Source organism: Syngnathus acus, chromosome 1, assembly GCF_901709675.1.
Source record: "Syngnathus acus chromosome 1, fSynAcu1.2, whole genome shotgun sequence".
Lineage (NCBI taxonomy): Eukaryota > Metazoa > Chordata > Actinopteri > Syngnathiformes > Syngnathidae > Syngnathus > Syngnathus acus.
The window spans coordinates 11,133,988-11,161,904 of NC_051087.1; the positions used below are offsets into that span (position 1 = coordinate 11,133,988).

The 27,917-nt window shown below is 39.0% G+C and overlaps 3 protein-coding genes across 3 annotated transcripts; 1 reads left to right on the forward strand and 2 right to left on the reverse strand.

Moving 5' to 3' along the window:
• Nucleotides 1-380: 380 nt before the first annotated feature.
• Nucleotides 381-1,818, reverse strand: LOC119121959 (antihemorrhagic factor cHLP-B-like). The gene is made up of 6 exons (XM_037250084.1): nt 1,615-1,818; nt 1,434-1,544; nt 1,270-1,354; nt 1,020-1,189; nt 818-934; nt 381-680 (listed from the first exon to the last, which is right to left on the reverse strand). The coding sequence occupies exons 1-6, from the start codon at nt 1,816-1,818 to the stop codon at nt 381-383; spliced, it is 987 nt and encodes a 328-aa protein (XP_037105979.1).
• Nucleotides 1,819-4,955: 3,137 nt separating this feature from the next.
• LOC119121966 (antihemorrhagic factor HSF-like) lies at nt 4,956-5,412 on the reverse strand. The gene is made up of 2 exons (XM_037250097.1): nt 5,193-5,412; nt 4,956-5,120 (listed from the first exon to the last, which is right to left on the reverse strand). Exons 1-2 carry the CDS (start codon nt 5,397-5,399, stop codon nt 4,956-4,958), a joined length of 372 nt encoding a protein of 123 aa, XP_037105992.1. The 5' UTR covers nt 5,400-5,412.
• Nucleotides 5,413-11,441: 6,029 nt separating this feature from the next.
• On the forward strand, nt 11,442-27,309 carry chrna6 (cholinergic receptor, nicotinic, alpha 6). Its single transcript, XM_037245954.1, has 8 exons — nt 11,442-11,615; nt 16,946-17,085; nt 18,012-18,056; nt 19,328-19,437; nt 20,296-20,503; nt 21,282-21,884; nt 23,583-23,855; nt 25,153-27,309. Exons 1-8 carry the CDS (start codon nt 11,558-11,560, stop codon nt 25,276-25,278), a joined length of 1,563 nt encoding a protein of 520 aa, XP_037101849.1. The 5' UTR covers nt 11,442-11,557; the 3' UTR covers nt 25,279-27,309.
• Nucleotides 27,310-27,917: the final 608 nt, after the last annotated feature.

Sequence of the window (27,917 nt, forward strand, 5' to 3'; positions counted from 1 at the left end):
TCATCATGATTAATCACAGCTCATTTGCAAGCTCAAAAATTAAGTTTGACAGAAAGTGACAAAATGCCCACATTTTGCTGCTTGTCATTCCACAACCGCAATATTCATTACTAGGCTCCATTTAGACAAGGGGGATACACAGAACAAACTTTTGATTGAAATGCTCCTTCAAGTCTGAGTGAATTAGAGTCACCAACTCTAACAATCTAGTGGTAGGTAATGGACTGGCAAATTAAAGTGCATACGTATATCAAAGCAACTAACCAGCAATGAGCATAATGCATTAGTGAAAGCCAACGTCAGGACCAAGATGTTGGAGTCACAATGGACTAGAGGTAGCCAACCACTTTATTACAATCAAACCAACCAGCGTGATGATTTCACTTTAGCGGGAAGGGACAAACATGATGAAGGGACGGATCAGGGCTTTTCAGTTTGTCCTTGCAGAGGCAAGCTTCTGAACTTTGGTGGAACAACGGCATGCAAATGGGCTCTGGTTCACCAGTTGGGTAGGGGCCAGGAATCTGTGGAGAACCAAGAGGAACAATTAGGGATTCTGGGTGTACAAGTACATATATTTCATTCTTACGTTGACTTACTTTTGGTGGATACATTTCACAGTCAAGTTCACCCACTTGTCCATACGAGTTGTAATAGGCGGTTTGACAAAAGGCACGATACTTTAAGAAAAACAAAACAAAAACAAACAAGATTACACTATAAATAGTACAGAACACGTGTCAAGAATCAGTTAGTTGCAAGGGAGGTAAAACAAAATTGTGTTCATCTTTGACTTTTGGCATGAAGGCTAACTCACAGCTCTGTCTGGACAGAGAGGCACGCAGGCTACAAAAGTACTCCTGGCCCCTCTGGGACACGTGGTCTCCACCAGGGCGAACTTGAGCCAGGTGATTGTGCCGATCCTTGCCAGGTCCTGCCATCAAAACAACAATTTATGTGTTAAAATGAGACTGGTGAGCTGGAGGGGGGTTAAAAATATATTAAAAAAAAGTCATCACCCCCGTTGTGACGTGAGCCACCTCCATCAGGGTGAAGTAATTGTGGCGTGTACTCTCGCTGTTGAACTTGACCACAGCGTCGTGCACCGCCTTGACGGCAGTAGGCTCGTCCAGGGGCAACAACCGAGGGCAGTCGGGACAAGTTGTTAACGCCTCTTCATTGGTAAGTTCTGCACACAGGTTGCACGTTTCATTCAATGGGCATATGATCAGTAGCCAGTTATAAATAAAATAAAGTGAGGGTCAAAACCTGGCCTGGTGGTACATTCATATTTGGTGATTTTGGCCACACCCCACATGACCCAAAATTCAACGCTGCAGGTGGCCACTGCACCCTAAACACCAAAAAAAAAAATTAATTCAGCACACCAACAGACATAGCTGAGCGCTTTCCCAACTCAAAACAATATCTACCCGCTCATTCTGCTGCCACAGCTTGCATTGGTTCACAGGTTTGGGGTTAGTGAAGTGACATTTGGTCTGCACCAGCTTTACGTTGACATCGATATGGCAACCTCCAGAAAACTGCCAGACATGTCACCAAAGTTGAGTTACAAAAGCTGCAAGACATATTAGGGATTGTTATGAGGCTAACCTGTTGATAGTTGCTGCTCTGGACCTCCTGCAGATTGAACTTGAAGCCATGCTTGTGGTTGTCATTGATACGACGGACGGCCATGCCGGCTGCCGCCATCACGCTGTCGTCGTCGCATGTGACCAGAGGTAAAGAGTTCGCCGCTGCCAAACCAGAAAGTGTCGTAGCACACCACAGCAGAAGCCCAAACCGGAACACAACCATCATGAATAGAGGCAAGCAGCAGATGCCCAAAGTGTGGAAATGTGTGCACACGTGCACTTTAAGCAGGCTGAGAAGCTCTGACCACCAATCACGGAGGAGGACAAACACTTGAAACCTGTTTGACAATTAGTGCTGGGCCGGCTTTCCGTTGGTTGCCATGGTGAAAAGTCATTCACAGCTGAGCTTCAGGAAAGAAAATAATTCTAATAAACTACTAATATAAGTAAAATATTAATAGTAATGTCATTTGATTGAATTGATAACTTTGACAACATGATTTATACACTAAATGTACATTCTGTGCTTATGTGAGTAAGAAAAATGATTTTTTTTTCTTTTTTGAATTTTTTTCAAATCTGTCTTCTGGAATGGGACTTGTGCAAGATGGAACAGGAAAACATAAATGAAACACAAAAATGCGTAAGCGTGTTAGGTGAATTTTCCCTGGCTTTATGATTAAAATATAAAAAATGCCAACTAAATCAACACATGCCATTTTGCTAAGACTTTGATACAAGCACAGTCAGTGTTGGGAAAGATCATTTTCTACATTAACTAGTTTAAAGCTCAGTTTACAATTTTTAAAATTCACAATTCATTATTGAAAATTTATGAACTAAGTTCAATCATGCTTTTGTCTCATTTTCATGACACGCAATTGGGGCGATGTACCTAAGAACTGCAACAATGCCTCATCAAACTTTGAGGATTTTTCATCACTTCAGGAAAATATGCCCATGTGCTGTCCACACTGAAACGCAACGTAAACAGTTGCAAAGTTTCTTTAAAACGTGACCTACTGTCTATTTTTGTTCATAGTTTGTGTTTGGCTCCATTTGTCTTGACTACACAGCCACAACATAACAGCCCTTCTGACTAGTTCTTAAGAAAAGAAACTGTCACTTTTTTTGTGTTTTAAAATTGCATGCAAAGGTTGATGGTTGTGGTCAGGCTGTCATATCAGATAAACAACTATGTGCTGCCCACAGCATGTGAACAATTATGTGTCCCTTTGTTGTTGTGTGTGAGATCCAATATGACAGCAACGATCAGCTACTGTTACCAAATCATGGGACATTAATCATGTGGCCATACTATGTTCAGTTATTGACATGATTGTAGTCCATAATCACATTAGAAAGAGAAGGAAAGTATGTTCCTGTCACAGTGCCCTCTCTGATGTGGTTAGTCCCACCTGGTCTCTTCGGCTGTGCTCACCTAATAAATGCATCCTTATTGCACCTTAAGATGGCGGTTCTCAACATTAATTGTGCCGATTTCCTAACCCTGTGTCTGGGTTGGTATTCTCAAAGACACATGAGGGCCCCTTGACATTTGACTCTTTCAGTTTGGGAAACCGATGCTTTGAATTTAATCAGCAGTAAAGTTCATTTTCGACATGAACCCGTTCAAAGTTCAGTTCACAACTCGCAGATCATTATTGAAAATTTATGAACTAAGTTCATCGTTCAAAAATGTAAGGTTCATAGTTCTTTTCTTCCCCATATCCAGAAAAAGGTTGCTGCAAGCTGTTACCCTCTGGCATATGGGCATATTCTATTCTCACTAGTATCCAGGTGCTGCCTTAAATCTTTGAGTGTTGTTTACATCCCTTTGTGTTTATATCCCGTTTTCAAAATAAGATGTGAAAGCAATGTGCTAGCACCACATTGCTCATGACTTAAGGGAAGTCAATTCTAAAGTTTTGACAATGTTCTGTGCAGCATCACTAGTCTTGGCAATCTGATGAATATTGCATTTATGGGATGAAACTCAGCAGTTTTGCTTATCCTGAAAGTCAATTTTGCCTCATGATCACAGCTCATTTGCAAACTCAAAAATTAAGTTTGTTTGACAAAGTGCCCACATTTTGCTGCTTGTCATTCCACAACCGCAATATTCATTACTAGGCTCCATTTAGACAAGTGGTGATACACAGAAGAAACTTTTGATTGAAATGCTCCTTCAAGTCTGAGTGAATTAAAGTCACCAACTCTAACAATCTAGTGGTAGGTAATGGACTGGCAAATTCAAGTGCATACGTATATCAAAGCAACTAACCAGCAATGAGCATGCTGCATTAGTGAAAGCCAACGTCAGGACCAAGATATTTGAGTCACAATGGACTAGAGGTAGCCAATCACTTTATTACAATCAAACCAACAAGTGTGATGATTTTACTTTAGCGGGAAGGGACAAACATGATGAAGGGACGGATCAGGGCTTTTCAGTTTGTCCTTGCACAGGCAAGCTTCTGAACTTTGGTGGAACAACGGCATGCAAATGGGCTCTGGTTCACCAGTTGGGTAGGGGCCAGGATTCTGTGGAGAACCAAGAGGAACAATTAGGGATTCTGAGTGTACAAGTACATATATTTCATTGACTTACTTTTGGTGGATACATTTCACAGTCAAGTTCACCCACTTGTCCATACGAGTTGTAATAGGCGGTTTGACAAAATGCACGATACTTTAAGAAAAAACATTACACTATAAATAGTACAGAACACATGTCAAGAATCAGTTAGTTGCAAGGGAGGTAAAACAAAATTGTGTTCATCTTTGACTTTTGGCATGAAGGCTAACTCACAGCTCTGTCTGGACAGAGAGGCACGCAGGCTACAAAAGTACTCCTGGCCCCTCTGGGACACGTGGTCTCCACCAGGGCGAACTTGAGCCAGGTGATTGTGCCGATCCTTGCCAGGTCCTGCCATCAAAAGAACATTTATGTGTTACAAGGACAGTGGTGAGCTGGAGGGTTAAAAATATTTTTTTAAAAAGTCATCACCCCTGTTGTGACGTGAGCCACCTCCATCAGGGTGAAGTAATTGTGGCGTGTACTCTCGATGTTGAACTTGACCACAGCATCGTGCACCGCCTTGACGGCAGTGGGCTCGTCCAGGGGCAACAGCCGAGGGCAGTCGGGACAAGTTGTTAACGCCTCTTCATTGGTAAGTTCTGCACACAGGTTGCACGTTTCATTCAATGGACATATGGCAGTTATAAATAAAATAAAGTGAGGGTCAAAACCTGGCCTGGTGGTACATTCATATTTGGTGATTTTGGCCACACCCCACATGACCCAAAATTCAACGCTGCAGGTGGCCACTGCACCCTAAACACCAAAAAAAAATTAATTCAGCACACCAACAGACATAGCTGAGCGCTTTCCCAACTCAAAAGAATATCTACCCGCTCATTCTGCTGCCACAGCTTGCATTGGTCCACAGGTTTGGGGTTAGTGAAGTGACATTTGGTCTGCACCAGCTTTACGTTGACATCGATATGGCAACCTCCAGAAAACTGCCAGACATGTCACCAAAGTTGAGTTACAAAAGCTGCAAGACATATTAGGGATTGTGTTATGAGGCTAACCTGTTGATAGTTGCTGCTCTGGACCTCCTGCAGATTGAACTTGAAGCCATGCTTGTGGTTGTCATTGATACGACGGACGGCCATGCCGGCTGCCGCCATCACGCTGTCGTCGTCGCATGTGACCAGAGGTAAAGAGTTCTCCGCTGCCAAACCAGAAAGTGTCGTAGCACACCACAGCAGAAGCCCAAATCGGCACACAACCATCATGAATAGAAGCAAGCAGCAGATGCCCAAAGTGAGGAAATGTGTGCACACGTGGACTTTAAGCAGGCTGAGAAGCTCTGACCACCAATCACGGAGGAGGACAAACACTTGAAACCTGTTTGACAATTAGTGCTGGGCCGGCTTTCCGTTGGTTGCCATGGTGAAAAGTCATTCACAGCTGAGCTTCAGGAAAGAAAATAATTCTAATAAACTACTAATATAAGTAAAATATTAATAGTAATGTCATTTGATTGAATTGATAACTTTGACAACATGATTTATACACTAAATGTACATTCTGTGCTCATGTGAGTAAGAAAAATGATTTTTTTTCTTTTTTGAATTTTTTTCAAATCTGTCTTCTGGAATGGGACTTGTGCAAGATGGAACAGGAAAACATAATTGAAACATAAAAATGCGCAAGCGTGTGAGGTGAATTTTCCCTGGCTTTAAGATTAAAATATAAAAAATGCCAACTAAATCAACACATGCCATTTTGATAAGACTTTGATACAAGTCAGTGTTGGGAAAGTTTATTTTCTACATGAACTAGTTCAAAGTTCAGTTCACAATTTTCAAAATTCATAATTCATTATTGAAAATTTGTGAACTAAGTTAATCATGCTTTTGTCTCATTTTCATGACACGCAATTGGGGCGATGTATCTAAGAACTGCAACAATGCCTCATCAAACTTTGAGGATTTTTCATCACTTCAGGAAAATATGCCCATGTGCTGTCCACACTGAAACGCAACGTAAACAGTTGCAAAGTTTCTTTAAAACGTGACCTACTGTCTATTTTGCTCATAGTTTGTGTTTGGCTCCATTTGTCTTGACTACACAGCCACAACATAACAGCCCTTCTGACTAGTTCTTAAGAAAAGAAACTGTCACTTTTTTTGTGTTTTAAAATTGCATGCAAAGGTTGATGGTTGTGGTCAGGCTGTCATAGCAGATAAACAACTATGTGCTGCCCACAGCATGTGATCTCTGGTACGTTACCTTGTGTGCACAGGCAAGTGTAGAAAATCTGCTGAGACCTACCTGCACTGTCAAAAATATTCAAGACTCATGAAAACAAAACATCCCCCTGGCTTTTCTGGGAATTAAGACAAGCGTTAACATTCAATAAATTAAAAATGTACCACATTCACACTTGCTGTGGCAGAATGTCTCATTTCGCATTCTGAGTTGATGTAATGTGATTTGTAACTTAGGCACGTAAGAATGTCACAACTGTGTTGACTTGCTCTAATTTTAATGCCCTATCCTTTTGCTGTTGCATCAATAATAAAACTATCCAGCTCTTGACTTTAATGAGTGGGATGTTCTTAGACAGCACTTATGATGTACTAACAGAGGTTTTCAGCTTGTTTAAGTAAGACTTGTGGCTCAAGACTTGTGTCATCAACTGTTTCTTATAGTCTTAATCATTTATACCAGTATGTCTTTATTCACTCTGTATGTGTGTGTGCTCTTTATCATAATACTAAGTCTCACAAACTGGCGAGCTTGTAGTTTTATATACTATATAATTTGTACCACAAATAAATGTGGCAAATTGTATATGTGGAGCAGATGTCAGGATGACAAAATCCATTTGGGTTACATTCACCAAGCCACATGAGCCTCAATACCTCTGGGAAGAATATTTTATAAAAAAGATCATCTTTTTTTCTGTGTACTCTGCATGATATAAAGTGCGGTATCTGCAGCAGATTGTAAATAATTGGCCCTGTATGTAGGGCTACTGCTGGCGCAGGTGTGCACAACAAGCATTACTCCATGCAGAGAAAGAAAATGTACACATGGCTTGCACCAAATTAGGCTTTTCATCATTGTGCTTTAAAAGGAACTGCAAGATCTTCACTTGTGGACTATGTAAAGTTGGCCGCTGAGGATGGGCAATTGAAGACCACCTGATAATGCATCCGTGTCAAGTTTTAATTCGGATTTAGTCTATCAGTGCAATTATTCAAACTGAACAAAACAAATTCAATTACGGGATTCAAAAACAGTTTTTCAATAGAATTATCCAAGTTTAACGATCTAAATTGAAATATGAAGGTTTGAAATTCAGTGTCTGGAAAATATTTCAGCCCATTCCTGTCCGTCAGTACAACTCTCCGGAGAAAATGGTCTCATTACTCATTTAGGTTGATTTCCCCCAACACGAGGCTGCATTAAAGACTAAGTCTCATTTCTTCACAAGCACACTTCTAGTGACTTAAATGCCTTTGCATGTATGTGAGCCAAATAAACAAAATAAATTAAATGCAAGACATGTACTTAATATATATCTGACCCATTTTATTTTTTATAAATTAGTTTAATGGGCTACATGACTTGAAAGGCTTAACAAGAAGAAACATATTATTCTGACTTGGATTTATGATTTTCATATAAAATATTGCTGCATTCGGCATGTATTATTTGACAATAATGTATTTAATTCAGTACATGTAGATCATTAGTATGAAATAAAGCCTACTCAGCAGCTCGCTGCCTTCGTCTTCAAACATGATATATTTTATTTTCCCCTTTGTTGTTTCATAAAAAAGGTCTTTTTTTTTCAAAGGCATCACAATGATTGGCAACCATAATGATTCTTAGGCATTACTATTTCACACTCTTGTCACATTTAATCAACTGCAATGTATCAAATGAGCATTGTAGTTTTAAATTGCATTGTAAACAGCAGCCAGTGATAAAATGAGCCATACAGCAAAAAATATTTGATATGATTTCCTAAACCCAGCAGCAATGGATCTACAGTGCATCCACCACCGCCACCCTTTGTAGAATCACCTAGAATCTGCGGATCATCTGTGTTCTACGAAACCCACCTCAGTGAGGAGTGTAAAAAGGGACATCCAGATTTTATTACGTGGGATTGAAGATAAAAGCACTTATCTTCGGGGTCAGGAATGTGCTGCAGATATGTGTGTGTGAATAATTCAAAAGAGTCTAAAAGTTCTTTCAGGGGAAGCAGATATTGTTATGTTATGTTTCACTTGAGGCAGAAAGATGGCACTATTGTGCGTGTATTGTATGAACGAGAGCAAGTGTAAAGGGGAGAAAGCCTCTTTACGTGAGGTGAAAGAAAAAAGGATGGCAGGACGTATAGGATGAAAGACATAAAATAAAAAAAGGAGATATTTAATGAATGACGAGGAGAGATTGTTGGATGAGATGAACTTGAGAGTTACTGTGACACTAGGGAGTGAATAAAATGGTGATCTTAATGGCTTTTGGAGTGTGTGCAGCCAGCCTTTATAAAAAAGAAACATGAATTAAACATGTCTCGAGGCACAGCACAGGGGCAGGCTACGGTGTGTCACGCTAAATAGTCCTGGCAGAAACACTGATTCTCACCTAGTTCTACTATGAAGCCTCCTCACTAATAAGATGGGCAAAGGGAAGCATGAGGTCGTTGGCATCACCAGCAACAGCAAAAACACATTCGTCCCCATTTCCGTCCCCAGCACAAGTCTAGCGCAAAGTGCTGTCTAACTGCATGGGAGTTTTTGTTCTTTTGGTATTTTGCTAGACTTCACACAGGTAGAGTTGAGTGTCATGCCTTTGTTGTTGTGGGATGGAACGGAACGGAACCTTTTCCTGGCCAATCAACACTGAAGAAAATGGCGTGTTGGATTTACGCAATTGTATTATATCAAGTGGTTTTGCAAAATAAGTAGCCTGGCAAGCCAGACCCAATTCTGTAACAGCAATTGGGTCTGTTGGGGAGAGCCCAAAATTAACCGTCAAATCAAATTCGTTTTCCTACAGTGACATCAATTATTCGCACCGTCACAAAACGGCATGTGCAAGAGACGGTTGTTGGTTGAGGGTCAACATTAGACTCAATTTCAAATAACTAAAAACACATCGATCATGAAAACCCCAGCACTCGACAGCAGTTAAAGTCTTTACTTCAAAAGAACTCGTGGATTTTTTTCCTGGACGTCACACCTGCTCTTTGCTGATTGGCTCGTTTCATCATCATCTGGATCCCAGCACATTTTATAAGTAGACTACCATAATTTTCGGACTATAAGCCGCACCGGACTATAAATCGCACCAGCTAAAACACGTGATTCAGGGTTCAAAATTTGCAAAAAAAGTCGCGGCTTATAGTCCAAAATTTACGGTACATACTACTCTGCTTAAAAATTCTTTTCCTAGAAACGCACAATTAACACGGTTTCAGAAACTCTAGACTAAATTTGAAAATGAAGTTATGCTAGTTTTCACGCGGAGCGCTCGGGCACCAGTCAACATCATTTCATTTTTTATGTCCTTTGTTTGCTTGTGTGCAGGAATTAGATTCATGAAACACTGACAGATCACCTTAAAAAAATAACAGATTGGAAGGAACAGATTGATTGATGACTTTGCCTATGATAGATATTTTTGTGATCCAACTACCATTCTCAAAGGAAGTTTGACTGTTTTTGAGATTGATATAGAGTGTGAATAAATTCACCTGCCACAACCTCTCCATTTTCGGTCTACATTCTGACAATCCTCTCTGAGTTTTTCTTTTTGTATTGCATTAAAATGCGTATGTTGTGACTTGTATAAAAAGTTTATAAGAAGCAAAAACCTGTATGTAGTAAATATCATGGATATTATTTCTACACCATGTCCCATATCAACTAGTTTGACCTGACAAACCAACTCAACTTAAATTTTATGTTTGATGAATGTAACTGTTTTAAAGGTGTGATTGCTTTATATACATTTTTTTAAATGAATTTGACCAAGGTTACAAAAGTAAAATGTTGTATTCTTTGACACTACGTATGAATGACTTGATTCTTGTAGTTAACAAAAATTAACAATATAAAAACTAAAACATTAATGACATAAAATAAAAATAAGACACTCCCAGGGCATAGACATCTCCTACCGCTGGCAATACATGCCAAAACATGGGATTTCAGAATCGTTAATAAACCTCACAAAAAACTAATAATTTTAGAGACAGTGCCAATTAATTTGAAACGTGAGCATTCACGATTAAATTATTTTAAAGGTATTGATTTTGTTATTACTGACCGTGCAGAAGAAGGAAGGTCGAACGGGGTCTGGGAATTGCAGTGTATTTTTACTTAATTACAAAATACTGTGTGATTTTTTTAAATCCCCACACACGCGATTGTATTAATGTAGGACTCAAGTATGTATCATCATTTTGTTTTGGAAGCCTCATTATATGATGATTTGTGAAAACAGCCATAGCAAGGACTTAATTAAGAAATAAAGAGACAGTAGTTGAAACATTCATTTGTGAGTGTAAACAAATCCAGCAGAGTTCTTGCTGTTATTTGTTTTCTAACGAGCCAGTGGAAACAGTTCAGCCTGACTGAGAGTGCCTGATTACCTTGATGACGTCAAACCAAGCGTGGAAAGTGGCAAGCCAAAATTAAATTTAATCAGCTTGATCGGAGGGGGGAATCAAACAGTCACCTGGGATACAACATGAAAACTTGACAGCAAGGTGTTAACCGTAACTTCGTTCTGATTGCAGCAGCCCACGCAAAACTGTCTTTGCTGAATGTGATTGTTAGAAGATACACATTTTAAGCAAAATTATTATATTAACTACCGACTCATAATAGCCGGATGTAGTCAAGACTCCCAAATATAGTTAAATTGGATGTGATGAATGATACATGACTTATAAACAATTTGACAGAAATTGCACTTTAGCTTCAGGGGAACTGCTCATTTCTTGCTCTTTTCAGTCAGCCATGAGAAGCCAAATCGTTTTACGATGTTTTCAAAGTGGGCCTAAGTAGAGATATGTACATTTGAGGCTGGAGATCAACTGTTAATTTGAAATTATAAGCAATGTCTTTACAATGATTCCCAACGCACAAATTGTGATCAGTCCCTCCTGTGACTCCCACCAACACATGAAGGGAGGGGAGGGGGCCAGATTAGGGATGCAGCGGACCTGGAGAGGAGCAGGAGGAGGAGGAGGAGGAGGAGGAGAAGGAGGAGGAGGAGGAAGAGGAGGAGCGAAGGACTCAGTCAAGTTTGGATCAGTAAGGAACGACCTGGCAAATCCACAACGACGCTCCTGGACGAGAGACACGAGCACAGTCAGAAATCAGAAAGCTGCAGGACGCAGCATAAAATAAACAAATGAAAGATGCATCCAGTTGTAAAATGGACTTGGGTTCTTCTTCTTGGAGGTTTGGTGACCCAAGGTAAGCATGATTTGCCACTTGTTCCGCTAAATTAAACACCTACAGAGTTAGAAATGACTGCATGGCATGACTTTTTTTGAAGTCGCGAGAAGTCAGAAAGAAGCTTGCACTAAAGTACGGTATACTGCATACAGTACATGAGTAGGAGTTGCACTATTTTGTTATTATTTTTATTATTTATGTATTATTTATGTATTATTTATGTATTATTTATTGTTTAGAAATTATTATTATTATTATTATTATTATTATTATTATTGTTATTCTTTTCTGGAGTATTTGGTATTAACTAGGCCATCAAAATGAAATGCACAGAAGGAAAATGAATTCTGATGAATGCAAATGTTTGTAATTCCATCTTTGCAGCTAATGAAGGAGGGTGGGTGGGGGTGTTCCAATATGACCTTCTCGTCTTATTTTGGAATTCATGTTCTGATGGTACTTGAGAAAGCACGCATGGAGTTGTTGTTAGTCCATCTATCTCACAATCGAGTGGGTTTCTTGTCTTGTATGTTCTCAACATGCTTGTGTAAGTTTTTGTCCAGACACTTCCTCCAACATTCACCTTTCATCCAACGTAAGCTGGCAGAGGCTCCCTAAAGACGACAAGCACGTTTGAAAATTGATTATAGAATTATTTGTGGTTTTGAAAATCATCGTAACTGGATGTTCTGACTCCTTCAACAGCACCTTTGGTAGTTGAGGCCCATAGGGCACTATTTTTATTTCCTCTGTTGCTTCAACATCAGATCTCATTCGTCATTGATTGACCCATTATTGTAGCCATGCCTAAATAAATAATAGGTTTTGAAAAACAGCAGTCTCTTGTGGCTGAATTGGAGAAGTGAACCGAGGAAAAAATAAGACGAACTGAGAATTGATAAGGGAATGTTTTAGCTGCTTTGTCTGTCTTTCACTGACAGCCTGCAACTGACATGGAAATATTCAGCTGAACATAGAGAGGGTAATTATGTGGTAGCATTACCATGGACCTTTCATGGTTTATCAGCCTCTGCGCCTAATTCTTTATTTAGTGTAGACCTTGTGGGATTAAATGTGTGTTTATTTTGTTCTCCATCAACACCATATTACAGCAGTCATTTTAATAAATAATGTATTTTACAATTTAATTTTAGGATTGAAAAAATCCATGACTGACTTTGGTGCAGGTAGTGTGGGCTCCATTCTTCATGCCGTTCTTCCAGTCACTGGTTCTTTTCATCCCTCTTTAAATATATTCAAATATTCATAATAGCCATTAACATATCACTGGCGTCGGGCTGAAACCTCAAAGTCACAATTTGTTTTTTCAAAAATCACTATTTTGGTCAGTCGACCTGTGTGGTTGTTATTTTAACAAATTACTAACCTATCGAAAGTGTTAAAAATCCTTCAGTCTTTTTGCTTATGAATGTTATTGGTTGAACAAACATGTCGTTTTGGGGGTCTCCTGAAAAGTGACTAATTTGGAGGTACAATGTTTCGGCCTGACACCAATAATATGCCAATGAACTAACTCCAGCAAAAAGCATCGTTGACAAAAGACTAGACAACGTCCCTCTCTAGACATTACCCTCAAACCAAGAATAACCAAAAGTTTACATGAGTGTAACATTATATTGAGTGCATGCCAACAGTGAAACCAATATAAAGAACGCCATCATGTGTTGCGTGAGTTTCAGCATGGCACTGGCTGGCATAGGAAGGGAATGAAAAAATAAAATAAAAACACCAAATACACACACATGAGCACAGCGTGGTGATCTGAGATATAAAAAATAATAAAGGACACGTCATCGCGCTCTGTGGGACCAAAAAGTATCCAACTCAGTTTTAGTTTTTCTTTATTTGGCTGCATGTCAGGTGTGCGGCACTCTGTGGGACCAAAAGGTATAGAACTGTTTTATTTTTCTTTATTTGGCTGCAGGTCAGGTGTGCGGCACTTGTGTGTGATGTGGTACTGGTAAGTCCGTTCTCGACGGTGTTTGGCTAACTCAAACTGACTTGCTGAAATATGTACAGAAACTCAGAGATGGAGGACAATGCACCCCTCTGTTTGTTTAGCACAGAAACACAGTCACATTCACTAAGTGGGAATTTACTTTGTCAGGACACCATCTTGGGACATTCTCATAAAATGGAAGCTTATAGGATAATATAGCTTTGATTTGAAATGTAATATTTACAAATGACACAAAAGTTCCCAAGTGTGGCTCTTCAAATGTGTCATTTCAAGTCCACTTTAGTTGTAATAATTGCAGACAAGGTTTTGTTATGTACAGTATTTAAATGCATGACTGACAAGCCAGTCAGTGAAGTGTGCAATACAACAATGGTACGGTGTGTGTGTGTGTGTTCATGTGTATGTAGCTGTGCGCTAACAAGGATTATATCACCAGAACATTTATAGAGCAGAACACAGAACAGAAGGGGCATGGCTAAGTATCAAGTGACTCACAGACAAATGTGTTGAAAATACCTCATAAACAGCTGTCATTACCATCCCATTTTATTGTTTAACCTGGATAGTAGGCCATTATATCAATTTCAACATATTTATATCAAAGACACCCCCTAACGTCTCAGAAAGAACAATATAACATTTACCTAGCTCTTATTTATTGTGCAAATCATTTTCACAATAGAGGGAAAATTTAAACTGCAAAGTTTGAATGATTATGTTACATCCTTAAACAAACCCAAATTTGAATGATTATGTTACATCCTTAAACAAACCCAAATTTGGCACAAGTGTTCATCATGGGAAATTTGAGCAATTTATTTTTCACTTGCAGCAAGGATAAAAAAAATCAATTTGTAAGAGATGAGTGAACACCAACATGTAATTTGTCATCTATGAATGTCTTGAACTTTTATTCAGCAAGTCTTAATACATTCGTTTACTTTATAGCCTTGTTCGACACCATCTTGTTCTATCCCACCAAGAAGTTATTACTCATGTTCAAGACACTTAAAGTTGACACATCCGATGCATAACTCAACTTTCTCAGTTAAAAGCCGCTGTACACTCAAAGAGTGAGTGAAGCCTAAAAGGTTCTCACACAGCAAGGACTCATCTCCTTCATCGGTGCATGTCTCTCCTCCTTGGCTTCCTTTTCCTCCTATTCCCTCCTTGTTATCTTCCTGAATGACACCCATCCAGAGCCATTTTTCTTCTCACGATCCAAGTTGACCTCCAATCCGTAATGCTTGGCTGCGTTAAATATCCCTCATGAGATCTACACTTCAAGAAACTTGTGCTCCAAATTTTGACAGCTTCGGCACATTATGTTGAATAATTCATATTGAGCATTTTAGGACATGAAATGAACAGCCTTTGAAATGCAGTATTTTAACATAATCTTCCTTATTTTCTTTCGTGATCGTGTTTCACACGATAGACAAAAAAATATCAGATTGTATGCCATGCATGTTTGTTCAATACGCATCCAGGTCATCACAGATGCTTTCAGCTAAATCCAATGTAAGCCCTGCTGGCATTTTGGGATGTACCAGATAATATTGCAGGGGATGGGGAGCAAATGTAGTCCCATGGGGAAAAAGGGGTATTCTCACACAGTTTTTGTATCGTAAATTTAAAAAGCTTGAGTTTAATATCAACCCAAACTGAGCATTGAGATGGATTGGTAGCATTTATATCATTGCAACAGACTATGGTCAACAACATGCTTTAGATACCATCGTCATTTTGAGAGTCTGACTGTTGTGTTTTCTTAAATAGTAGATCTCCATTTCACACCTGTTCATATGTTTTCAAGTCTTACTTTCTTCAGTTCTTTATTTCTTGCATTCTTACTTTGCCGCCTCTCATTCTTCATCCTTTGGTGCCACCTTGCTGATGTATACAGGATATTGATTTAGTTATTAATAGGAAGGCAAATACAGTGATTTTTTTGGTGTGGTTTCATGAGCATAGGGGTTGTAGGAGGAAGAGTGGGGGTATTACACAAACAACAGATTTGATCGCTTCTATGACTCATTTGTTTAAAGACAACAAAGTGTGTGGGGAAAGTTTCTACTTGTTTCGTTGTTCGTTTCGTACTTGTTTTATATTTGAGGTGAGATGTTTGTCCTCATCATCTAAAGAACCAAATTTGAAGCTAGGCCCTCATTGCGGTGGTAACTTATTTGACTGCACACTGCATTTCAAAACAGCAGTAAAATGTTTTATAGTGCCCATATCATAACATTTTGCTTAATAATAAACGATTGATCTGTTGTGGCAACCCCTAATGGGAGCATCTGAAATAATAATAATAATAATAATAATAATAATAATAATAATAATAATAATAATAATTATTATTATAATCAGTGGTAGTGTAGTTGTACTTGTATTATTGTTGCGGTTATTATTATTTTAGCTTACGATTTGATACAGATGAAAGAAAACTGAAGAGTTTGTTTAATTCCTTGTCCCAATATTCATTGTAATATTTCCAATGTTACAGTTCAAATCACTGCTAGTGTTAATCATCTTGAACCTGCCCTCATTATCATTCATTAGTTTTTCCATATCATCTTAAAAGGTCATGCCTCAATTGTTTACAAATTGTCTATCTCCATGCGCAACCAAAACAGTGAACAGTATGCACTATACTGTAGATAAGGATAGGTGCAATTATGACGGTAAATTACAAATTGTGTAGTGATCCACGGCTGGCAAATTGTCAGACTGTGAAAAGATATATTGTCACCTTGGTTTTCCAAAACCAAAGAGCTTTATTCATAGATTAGCTCACTGTGGTATCAACAATGGTGCATGTGTGAACTGGTGGCTTTCAAATTAATTCAGAGCTAAATTGAAATATATGGAGGCTGTGAAATGTAATGCCGTCATGTGATTCAGGTCAGACTAAAAGGTCATTGTGGAGCCCACAGATATGGAATGTAATTTTCCCCTGACATTTTACTGTATATTGTCTCCATATAATAGAAGCAGCATTGTGAGGGGAGACAGCTGCAACCTCACCACACCACACACACTTACGTACACTGATTTTGAAATAAATGATGTATTTACGTTTTAAGCCAAGTTCATATTTGCCTTTTTGTTTGAGCAACATCTGATGATGAACATATGATGTCGAGAGCCCCAGGGAGTTGATCAACATCATTTACAATCACAACATCTTTTCACGTGTCTGGAGGCAATTACATTTATTTCATTTAATGGTTCTTGTGATGTCTGCCTGTGATTATGTTACTAATTAGCGTCCCCTGAAATATTCTTTCCAAATTGTAAAATGCAGTTTTACCAAGTATACCTGCTTTTGGCTTGCCTGTCTCGTTTCTCATTGCACCCACAGATTGCCTTGCATCTAAAGCAGAAGACCGCCTCTTCAGGAAGCTTTTTAGGAGATACAACCAGTTCATCAGACCAGTGGAGAACGTCTCAGACCCTGTCACGGTGGAGTTTGAAGTCTCCATCTCACAGCTGGTCAAAGTTGTAAGCTAAACTTACACAGACACTGGATATATATAATCAATTCCATAAAAGGGAGAGTATGTCCAACATTTTGTGACACTTGATACCTCTTAGCAAGGTCAAGCATTTAATTCTCTTAGACATCTCCCTTGGATTCTCTTAGACATCTCCCTTGGACTGTGTTACTAATTAGCTTGAAAATGTAGTAATAGTACAGTAGTAGCAAATTGTGTTTTTTTTTTTGTGTGTGTGTGGGGGGTGATTTCACAGATTCAAATGTTACAGCCCTTCAAATAAAAAGCATGCATCAAGTCTAATCCCAAATATTCCTTGGAGAAGTGATCTAGTCAGCTTTGAAAGTAAAGCCTGAGATAAGAGGAAGAAAATTGCCTGCTGAGGCATTTCTCAGACTTGACTGATGTGTCGCTTTATCTCTTCAAGGTGACATTACACTAAAGGGTAGTTAATAGACCTGTAAGCAAAGATGCTATCAGTATGTGCTATGTTTGAGAATCCTGCTCAAAACAGGTTGACTGGAGTAAATAGTTTTCGTAAACTGTAAACTGTCCTCATCTAATTTGCCACCTGTTCCTGTGAATAATAAAAAAAAATACCTACAACTATGCACATTATAATCTCCCTTGACATTGTTTTCACAATATCAGTGGTCAGTGGTGTTGTAATTGGCTGCACATAATAAAGTGGAAGGCAAAAGTAAAATGCTTCATTCTATTTATTTAAATATTAATATGTTATTAAACCTGTAAAGACCCCTGTGGATTCTAATTTCTTTTATATGAATTCATTTGTCAAATAAAACACCACTGTAGAAGCAAAACAAAGCTTTTTAAACCCAAATAAATGTACCGGGTCATTGACCCACTTTTTCCTTTTAAATTAACAAGCTTACTTCATAGAAAGTCACATATTTCTGTGCTTTTCTGCAGGATGAGGTCAATCAGATCATGGAAACAAATTTATGGCTCAGGCATGTAAGTACACACACACCCACACTCACTCACACTATTGGGTGAAATCATTTTAGCATTTTCCCTTGTGGACCACCACATTAAAGGTGGGCTGTCAAGGTTTGTCCACAGAAATAAAGGTGAAGAGCAGCTCTACATACTAATCAGGGTGAAATGCCACTGCATCATGCCATCTTTATTTGTCACCAAAATGCTAAACACAGCAATTGAGGTTGTATTGGGAAAACTAAGAGATTCTAGATAGACGCAACAGTCAATGTAAGCATTAGCATGTAGAGGTACGTAAATCTTGTAACCAAATTTAATCGCCAAATTTGCTCTCATGGCAGATGTGTATTTAAGTGCTACTCAAGTCCAATCAAAACATGAAATTAGAGTTGCAATGTCTGTTTGATGCTGATACAATTCAACAAAACATAGGCTGTTGCTTAAAATACATTCAATTGTCTGCAGAGGTTACTTTTGTTCGTAATGTGTCAGCTGTCTATTTTTAAGAATATAATTAAAGTGGATAAATGCCAATGTAGTGATTCTCTGGGGGTTTCTATCTATAAGTGTGTTTTTAACTCATTCTTTAAAAGGATCATTTTCATTGTTTACCTTGTCAAATTTGTTTAATGCACAATCTCCTTGCAACAGATGTATTTTGTATAAGCGCTTCTATGTTTATGTCAGTTTGGAATCAGTGACATCTTAGAAACAATAAGGCACCCAGCTCACCCTACCAGGAATTTCATCTCCAGATCAACATAATCCCAGATAAATGGAAAAGCCAGTGTAGCATGAAGTGGTTAATTAAACAGCTCTCAGGTTGTTACTGGGCATTAATCCGCCTTGCTAATGAAAGACTTCATCTTGAATGGCATGCAAATGGCCAAGACTAATGGATCCATGGCTCACAAAATCTTACCTGCAGGTATGTTGACAGAATAACAAGTGAATCCTTTTTGTCTGTTGATAAGATACTGAAACAACCCCTTCTTTAATGACCTGCTCCTCAATAAAGATAGATGGTACAGTACCTAACTAAGTAACTGTCATTTCTCGTTAACCCTGGCTGTGCTGCAACAAGCACGCATTAAAACTCTGCCATATAATTACTTGTTTCTGTTTGTAAATATTCTAAATAACATCGTAAAACCTCAAAAGAATGTCCAAAATATATGCGTAATTGAAGGTTTTGGAACGCAGGGTGGTGTCTTCAAGGACCAGAATAGCCATACTCTTCGACAGCAAAAACAGATTGATCATTGAGTCTTATTGTTGTTTTTCAGATTTGGAATGATTACAAGCTGCGATGGATGCCCGATGAGTTTGATGGAATTGAGTTCATCCGAGTCCCATCAAATAAGATCTGGAGACCTGACATTGTTCTCTACAACAAGTGAGCCCAGTTTCATGTATTTTTGTCCTCACGAATACAAGCATTGTGTGAGATTTGAATGACTCGCTTCACTCTAGAACAAAATTGTATATTTTACATGTCGTGCTACTTTACCGTCATGTTGGATGTTCATATTAGCTACACACAAATGACACTCAAACAATTTTTTTAATCCTATCTGCCACAGGAATAGAAACATGAAAAAAGTTATATTATGTGCAAGTTTATTTAAAGGAGCACTCACCCCCCTAATCAACAATTTGTTTGCTGATAAACTGTATAAATGGGTGTCTACTATTGCTGCGTAACGAGCAGGGTTGACATTAGTGATGTATTACAATAGCATTTATTGAGTTTATTTAGTGTAGCCTATCATAGTATAGAACTTAGGTCGTCGTTTAGTTTGCTGCTGTCAATCGCAGCCAGCCCACACCGAACGCTCTCCCCCCGTTCAAACTCAATGGCCCTCCAGGCAACGCCGGGGCTTTGAGCATCATTTTCAAATTTTCGTGAGGGGTGGAGCAAGAGTCTGGGGGTAGGGGGGTGAGTTGCTCTTTTATTGATTATTATCTTTTATTGATAGATTTATTTTAAATATGTCGCCCATTTTCTTCTCTAATTAGAGTTTTAATGTTGGTCCAAAAGGTGAGAATGAACTTATTTAATTCTGTTTTTTCTTTCTTCCCATTAACATATATTGTCTTTCGTTACATGTGTTCCTTGTTCTCATTTCCTTAAACATTTGACATGTCATCCTTAAACCTGTGTGTCCTTTTCAAATCCACATATACTTGTAACATTTTCCATTGCCATAACAACGCTGATGTTGATACGTGTACGCATGCACGTCATATACAGTGCTGTTGGGGATTTCCTGGTAGAGGACAAAACCAAGGCACTGCTGAAGTTTGATGGTACCATTACCTGGATTCCTCCTGCTATTTTCAAATCCTCCTGCCCTATGGACATCACCTACTTCCCATTTGACTATCAGAACTGCTCAATGAAGTTTGGCTCATGGACTTATGACAAAGCCAAGATTGACCTTGTACTTATTGGATCTAAGGTCAGTGATAGGGTCTATATTTGGGTTTTGTCCGTTTACAGAATTTAATCTTTCTTTTCTTAATAATGCGGACACTCACATAATTAAGTGATGAATGCTTTCAAATATCTGATGTTGATTTGAGATAGCTAAGATTTGAATTCACAAACTGTCAGCGTGACGTTAGCAATGTTTTTGTCTATCAAATATACGTTGAATTTGACTGAATGAACATTCTGAAAGTCACATCCATTTTAGATTTTATTATTTTTCACTTTCAGGGTTTAATCAATTTCAAAATAAAATTGAAAAACGACATCAATCTTCAAGCACGTAGAAGCTAATTTGCAAAAAAAAAAGAATTCAAAACATCTTTTAAGCCAAGTTTGCAGTTCTGTTAAAACTACTTTCACGGCATCCATGTTAATCGAAAGGCTACAGTATATACCGGAAGTGTTAAAAAATAAATAAAAATAAAGTTGTAAGATAAAATTAGATGTAATTGTTTCAGCTATACTTGATATATTTAATTATAAATAACAGTAACAAATGACAAAATATGTCATAGAGTTTAATTAAGGATTCCTTTGTCATTACCTAAAAATATAGTCGTCGTTCATAATGACTGCAGGATCAAAGATTTAACACAGTCGATGCAATGAAATAAAGTAGTATGTAGTACTTTCAAAATGTCATCAGTCAATGTCAGATTTCCCAATAGTTTATGAATTATTACATATTTATATTGTGTATATTCATTGATTGTGCAACAAACTACAGCTTTGTTTCCATCATTTAGGTCAACCTCAAAGACTTCTGGGAGAGCGGTGAGTGGGAGATCATTGATGCTCCAGGCTACAAGCACGACATCAAGTACAACTGCTGCGAGGAAATCTACCCGGACATCACTTACTCCTTCTACATCCGTCGACTGCCACTCTTCTACACCATCAACCTCATCATCCCCTGCCTCCTCATCTCTTTCCTCACAGTGCTGGTTTTCTATCTCCCGTCTGACTGCGGAGAGAAGGTCACGCTCTGTATCTCCGTCCTGCTCTCCCTCACTGTATTTCTACTCGTGATCACCGAGACCATCCCCTCCACATCTCTGGTCATCCCGCTGATTGGAGAGTATCTGCTCTTCACCATGATCTTCGTCACCCTCAGCATTGTCATTACGGTTTTCGTCTTGAACGTGCACTACCGCACCCCCATGACGCACACCATGCCCGGATGGGTGCGGACAGTGTTTCTTAAAGTGCTGCCGAGGATTATGTTGATGCGGAGACCAACTGATGAAGTCAGCAAGGCTGGAGGGTTGGAAAACAGTGGGGAGGCAGGAGGAGCTGGAGGGGGAGGAGGAGGCGGTGGAGTCAAGAAGAGGAAGAATAACTTGACACAGGCAAGAAAGAATTTCTTCATCCTTTTGTGGATAAACGTGAGTGTGATGTCACAATGTGTCATACAGAGAAAGCCCTACCAAATGTAGGTCGTAAGATGATGTGTTCTACATTCAAGGAAAACGACAGTACACTTTTCTAGTGACTGGTGCATGTCTGTGTTTAATTTTATTTTCTACTCTGAACACACTGCTTACTCCCACACTCCAAAATAGTAGCTCATTTGCGAGACTCAAGTTGCACATTGTAAGGGTGAATGGTTGTCGTTTTTTGATTGGCCATGTTATTGACTAACAAACAGTCCATAGTGTACCTTGCACCTCTTAATTGATTAAGTTTCCTTGTTCCAGGGGATGAACATATGAACCAGCACAGCTCAAGATTTTGATTGAACAAAGTAAAAACTACTCACCACGATGAGTTAACATGACCATGAATTGAGTTACCAAGTTATCAGAATAGCAATGGGTAAAACTAATTCTAATTTAACTGCCAATGTTTTCTACGAAGAAGTGACTTTCCCTTAGATGTCACCACAGCAAGCCACTTGCATGCTGTGTTTGGTAAAGTTTTTTGTACCGAACGCCTTTCCTGATCCACCCCACTCATTTTCATCCAGTTTTGCAAACGACAGCAGCTGGGCATTGGCGGTCTTGCACCCAACTGGATATTAGGGTTTGCCCTGACCAGGATTTGAACCCACTGACCACTGTGGCCGCCACCTGCATTGTCTACAATTACATTAAATTTACATCAACTTCAGTGCAAAACAACTGTCGAAAATGACGACCAGCTCTTCTGCCGGCCCGAATTTAATCCCTCACTCAATCTGCTGCCAATTTTGGGTAGAAGTAATTCATTTTGCTCAAAATCCACAGCTGCTCCATTGAGTGGTTTAGGGAAAAGACCCAACGTTTTTTTTTGTGTGTATGATGTTTGACAACACCGAGTTGTCCCCACAAAGAACACAGAGATTCACAGGTCCATAAGAGAAATACCGTAATAAATGATTCCAAAAGAAGAAATATAAAGATACTTCAATAAGTTTATAAATAAAAACATCAACATCAGTCCATGAATGATTTGTCTATATTGAATGTAAAATAGATACTGTGAAGAAGAAAAAAGGAACTAATACATTTTTGTAAAACACTGATTCTGATGGTGTGTTCAGAACAAAGTTAGGTTTCTTCTTGCAGGCAGCAATCGAGCTGACTGAGCTTGACTGAAAAATAGATCTGCATCCCCATCAATGTAAAACATACGTTTGTTAAATTGTTACACTGACCTCTGGTAGATGTCAAATGATGTCATAAATGTGATTTGTGCGTCACACCATTGAAGACCTCTTAATGTATTTATACTATCAATAATTTTTGTATGCATTTGCTCTTCTCAGAAGTGCACACTATATCTGAGCATTTGATAGCATGCTGGCTATTACATAAGTTATTCTTCAGTCTCCTCACAGTGGTTTAAAATACGACAGCAATTAAATACCAGCTTGTTATCAATTTTCCTGTTGGTTTAGTGTACACAATTTATTTCTGTTTACAGTAATAACGCAGAGGACAAACCCTCATTAACCAGAATGTTGGAAAGAAGTTTCTTTTTGAAAGATAGTGTACAGTATGTTCATTGGAATGTATTATTAGATAATTACCAAGAAACTAAACTTTGTTTTTATCTTTGCTGTCCAGCAGGTTGGTGGCGGTTCCCTAAATTGTCTAGAGATTGGGGACACCACCATGTCCTCCATGGAAGGTTGTGCTGGGAAAAAATGCTCTTGGCCTTGCCAGCACGGGCAGGAAAGTCCTGAATCACCAACAACTGTAAAAACGACACGTCAGATGAGTCCACAGAGCATAAATTCAGTGGTGGCCTTCTCTGTTGTGTCACCCGAGATTAAGCAGGCCATCGAGAGCGTCAAGTACATCGCTGAGAACATGAGGAGCCGAAACAAAGCCAAAGAGGTTGGTTGTTGTCCTTGGTGGCCCAAACAAAGTCACATCTGTCATGTCTATAGAGATTTCGAGCCCTATTTTGGTAGACTGGTTCAGGGCATAACTTCATTTTCATGCCAGCCCAAGTCTAGTCTAGCGTGTTTGGCGCTGTTGCGGCCATCTGGGTATTTTAGCATCATTTTCCGTGCAGGGCCTTTGTGTATTTGTATTTGTTCACAATTAAGTTTTTTCATGTTAAAATATGTCATTTTAGGGGGAAGAGCTAGGTAAAGTTCATTTTGGGTTCACATCCCTGTTTGGTGTAACTACTGTACTCTATAATGTTTTTAATTAAAGAAGGTGTCTATCAGGTCCTAATGATAAATCTAACAAGGGGACTTATCCTTCTCATTTTACAGTTGTGTTACTATTTTGGTCATCTTAAGCAATCGAGAAAGTATAATTTTCAGAATTTCACAATTACATCCATCCATCCATCCATTTTCTGTACCGCTGTATCCCCACGGGGGTCGCGGGCTTGCTGGAGCCTATCCCAGCTGTCATCGGGCAGTAGGCGGGGGACACCCTGAACCGGTTGCCAGCCAATCGCAGGGCACACAGAGACGAACAACCATCCGCACACGCACTCACACCTAGGGGCAATTTGGAGCGCTCAATCAGCCTACCAAGCATGTTTTTGGGGATGTGGGAGGAAACCGGAGGACCCGGAGAAAACCCACGCGGACACGGGGAGAACATGCAAACTCCACACAGGGAGGGCCGGAGGTGGAATCGAACCCGCACCCTCCGTACTGTGAGGCTGACGTGCTAGCCAGTGCGCCACTGAGCCGCCGTAATTCCACTGTTGGAACACTTGAAAAAAATTCCGTAGCGTTTTATGGGCAAAATATACATGGCACACAAACCCCATACATAATGTATGAATGCAAAAACATACCCTGAAGAGCTCTGCTTGATCTCAGAACACAACATTTGCAGATTACAGTGTGTCCCAAAACAGAGCGATTGTATTATTTATATAAACACTACTTGGAATTCAATAATTTTCCTTGCTCACTCTTTCAGTTAGAAATGCAGCAGCTATAAATGGCTCACAGGAGACCAAACCTCTAGTATGCAAAATGGTATTCATCATAACAACTGTGCTAAAGCAGCTCTATTGACACTATGATTTTCATTGGAGCAGTGTCTATTAAGTTGGCCATTTTCAGTGAAAACGTTTAACCCCATCATTGCTTGTAAATTATTTTTAATACCACTGCTGAAATCTTTTCTGCTATTTCGTTTTGCCCCTTCACTAACTCAGGTGGAAGATGACTGGAAGTACGTCGCCATGGTGATTGACAGAATCTTCCTATGGGTGTTTGTGACTGTGTGTGTCCTGGGGACCGTGGGCCTCTTCATGGAACCTCTTTTTGGATTTGTCTCGTAACCCCTCCTTAATCAGGGTTTACTGCTCCCATGATTGGACCATTCTAAAGAAATGATCCATTTGATGACAAAAAATGTACTTAGAAAGCACTTATTGATTGGCTCGTTTTGCTTTTCGCCTTTTGCAAAGAGCAGCACACATTTTAATGCCTTAATTTTATGCTTATTAACGCTGCATATTATTTTACCCCATTTACTCCCAAATTAATCCCATGGTATAAGAAGGCTTCCTCATTAAAGTTTTATAAATACTTTCTAAACAAGACAATTTTCCATTATAATCGCTGCAAATCATGAATGAAGCAGCTAATATCTGGCTTGTTTTAGCTATTGCTGAGCTTCTGTACTATTCAACTTACATAAACTACTTGTGCGAGCACTTGGCAAAAGGCAACCTTATTGAAGATGGGGCAATTGCTGATTACAAAAGCTACTGCCATTTAGAAGTTGCCAAAAGGCAAAACAGTCGGGCTAATTATTGGAGACACTTGTTTTAGGTCAGCACTTGAGTTTTTGAAACCTGACACAAATAATACTTCAAAAGACAACTCCCTACTGGCTCTGTTGATCATGTGTGTATTTTAATGCTTTCTTTAATTTATTATATAAAACAGTTTAGAATCCCTTGCGAGGGAATTCAATTTATACTCTTCTGTATATTTGTAGTTGCATATCACACCAAAAAACACATCACATACCCGCTGGCATGCTGGGAGAATTGTCAGAGTAAAGTTAAAAATCGTACTGCTGGCGCTGGGTGTCGGTCTCTGAGGGCCACTAACTAGACTGCATGTTCCCTCCTCCAGCAGGCCTGATTCAAATGATCAGGACTGATATCAGGCTCTTACAGAGCTTGTTGATGAGCTGATCATTTGGTGTGTTGGAAGAGCAAAACATTTAAAGTATGCGAGATAGTGGCCTTTGAGGACCTGAGTTTGTCACCTGTGAGCTGGCGTATGGATTTAATGCCTTGCTGAAAGGCACTTTGACAATAGTCAGGAAGCAGTCTAGCATCTGTCCAACTATTCCTTTTTGTCTGTAGCAGCACTTGATCCACCACACATTTTTAAAAACTCACATGACACATTTCATAAAAAATGTTTGTTATTTAATGGGCTTTGGGCCCATGTACATCTTCCAATGTAATGCTCAAGTGCTTACACTGACTCAGCTACACTATACACCCCTTTGATGAGAACCATTTTCAGGGTGTGTGTTTAGTTTAGAGGAACAAGAGGAAAACAAATGGAGACAGACGGGTTGCTGGTGAAGCGTCTTGCTAACCCCCAAGTTTCTTCTACATGAAAATCGTGTCAGTCCTTTAGTCTCAAGAGAGAGAACCAGTTTCAAATTATGTTTAAATAGATGTCAACAACCCTGTTGTGTTGATTTAGGGGTGCGCAATCTATTCTCTGTAGATAAAGTGGACCATGGTGAAAAACAGATTTTGAATACTCCCTTACAACAACCACGCGTCCCTCCCCGGTGACTTTTATTGGAATACATCATACTGAGTCTGATTCATTAAGCTGCCAGCGGTGAGAGACAATCATTCACACACCCATCGCCTTTTGGAATCATTTTCATAAAGAAGTCAGATTTGTGATGTACTAGCAATTAATGAATAAGGACAGGCTGTTTTTCTTTTGTAATTAGAAACCATGTGTTTCTAAATGTTCATTGTGATTAACGTTCCACATGTTAATTGGTTTGCCCCAGTAAATATTTAATCCAATCTACTTGGTTGGTTGCTCCCAAAATAACATTGCATTTGTTCATCAAGAAATTGTTTTTAATTCAGTGGTTATTAATTCTTGTTTTTCTTGCCACTTTTGATTATGTACTTTTGATGCCTTGTGAGAGGCATCATTCAGAATTGCCATTAATGTATTGTAATAAAATGTGCAGTTCTGACTGTAGGGACTCAATTTAATTGGACCTTTTTGATACAATGTATTAAGGAGTTTATAAAATGGGATTTGCCTTTCCAATGGTTTGACTCCGAAATAGAAATAAATGTAATATTTCATCATTGTGATATATTTCTTGTTCACCTGTACCACCGAGAAAGAGTGTGGTGGGTATTCAACTTAAGCATTCATTGGAAGGAAGCTTTAGCAGGAATGATAACCCATGTGGAGCATTCATGACTCAAGAGTCATTACAATTCCAACATTGCAATATTTCGCACACACAATCTCAAGAAATGATGCAGGGTAAGAAAAAAATCCATCAATGTATGTATAACAACTACTGTTGGGATGGGCTGGGTTTTGGTCATGGTCAAAGCTGACCACTTTGGCACTGCAATTTTGTTTTAGTTTCAACAGCAGCAGCAATACAAGGAAAATGGCCACCCCCTGAGATGATAAAAACAGGTGGATATTTTTGTTCAATTCATATTCCGCAAACGCTGTATTAATCAGAATGTCATGTTTGGACTAGTTACGGTGCATAGCATCTTATTTTTGCTAAGCAAATTTTTGACTTGACTACTCTTTGAAGTGCAAATTAGAAAAGCATTTATTTTCATGTTTTCCACAGTTTTCATGATTTAAATCAAATCACTTTTTTTTCTCGACATTGTGCTTGCATTAGTAGTTGCTTTTCCCTCTTGCTTCCATTAGTTTAGGCTAAACT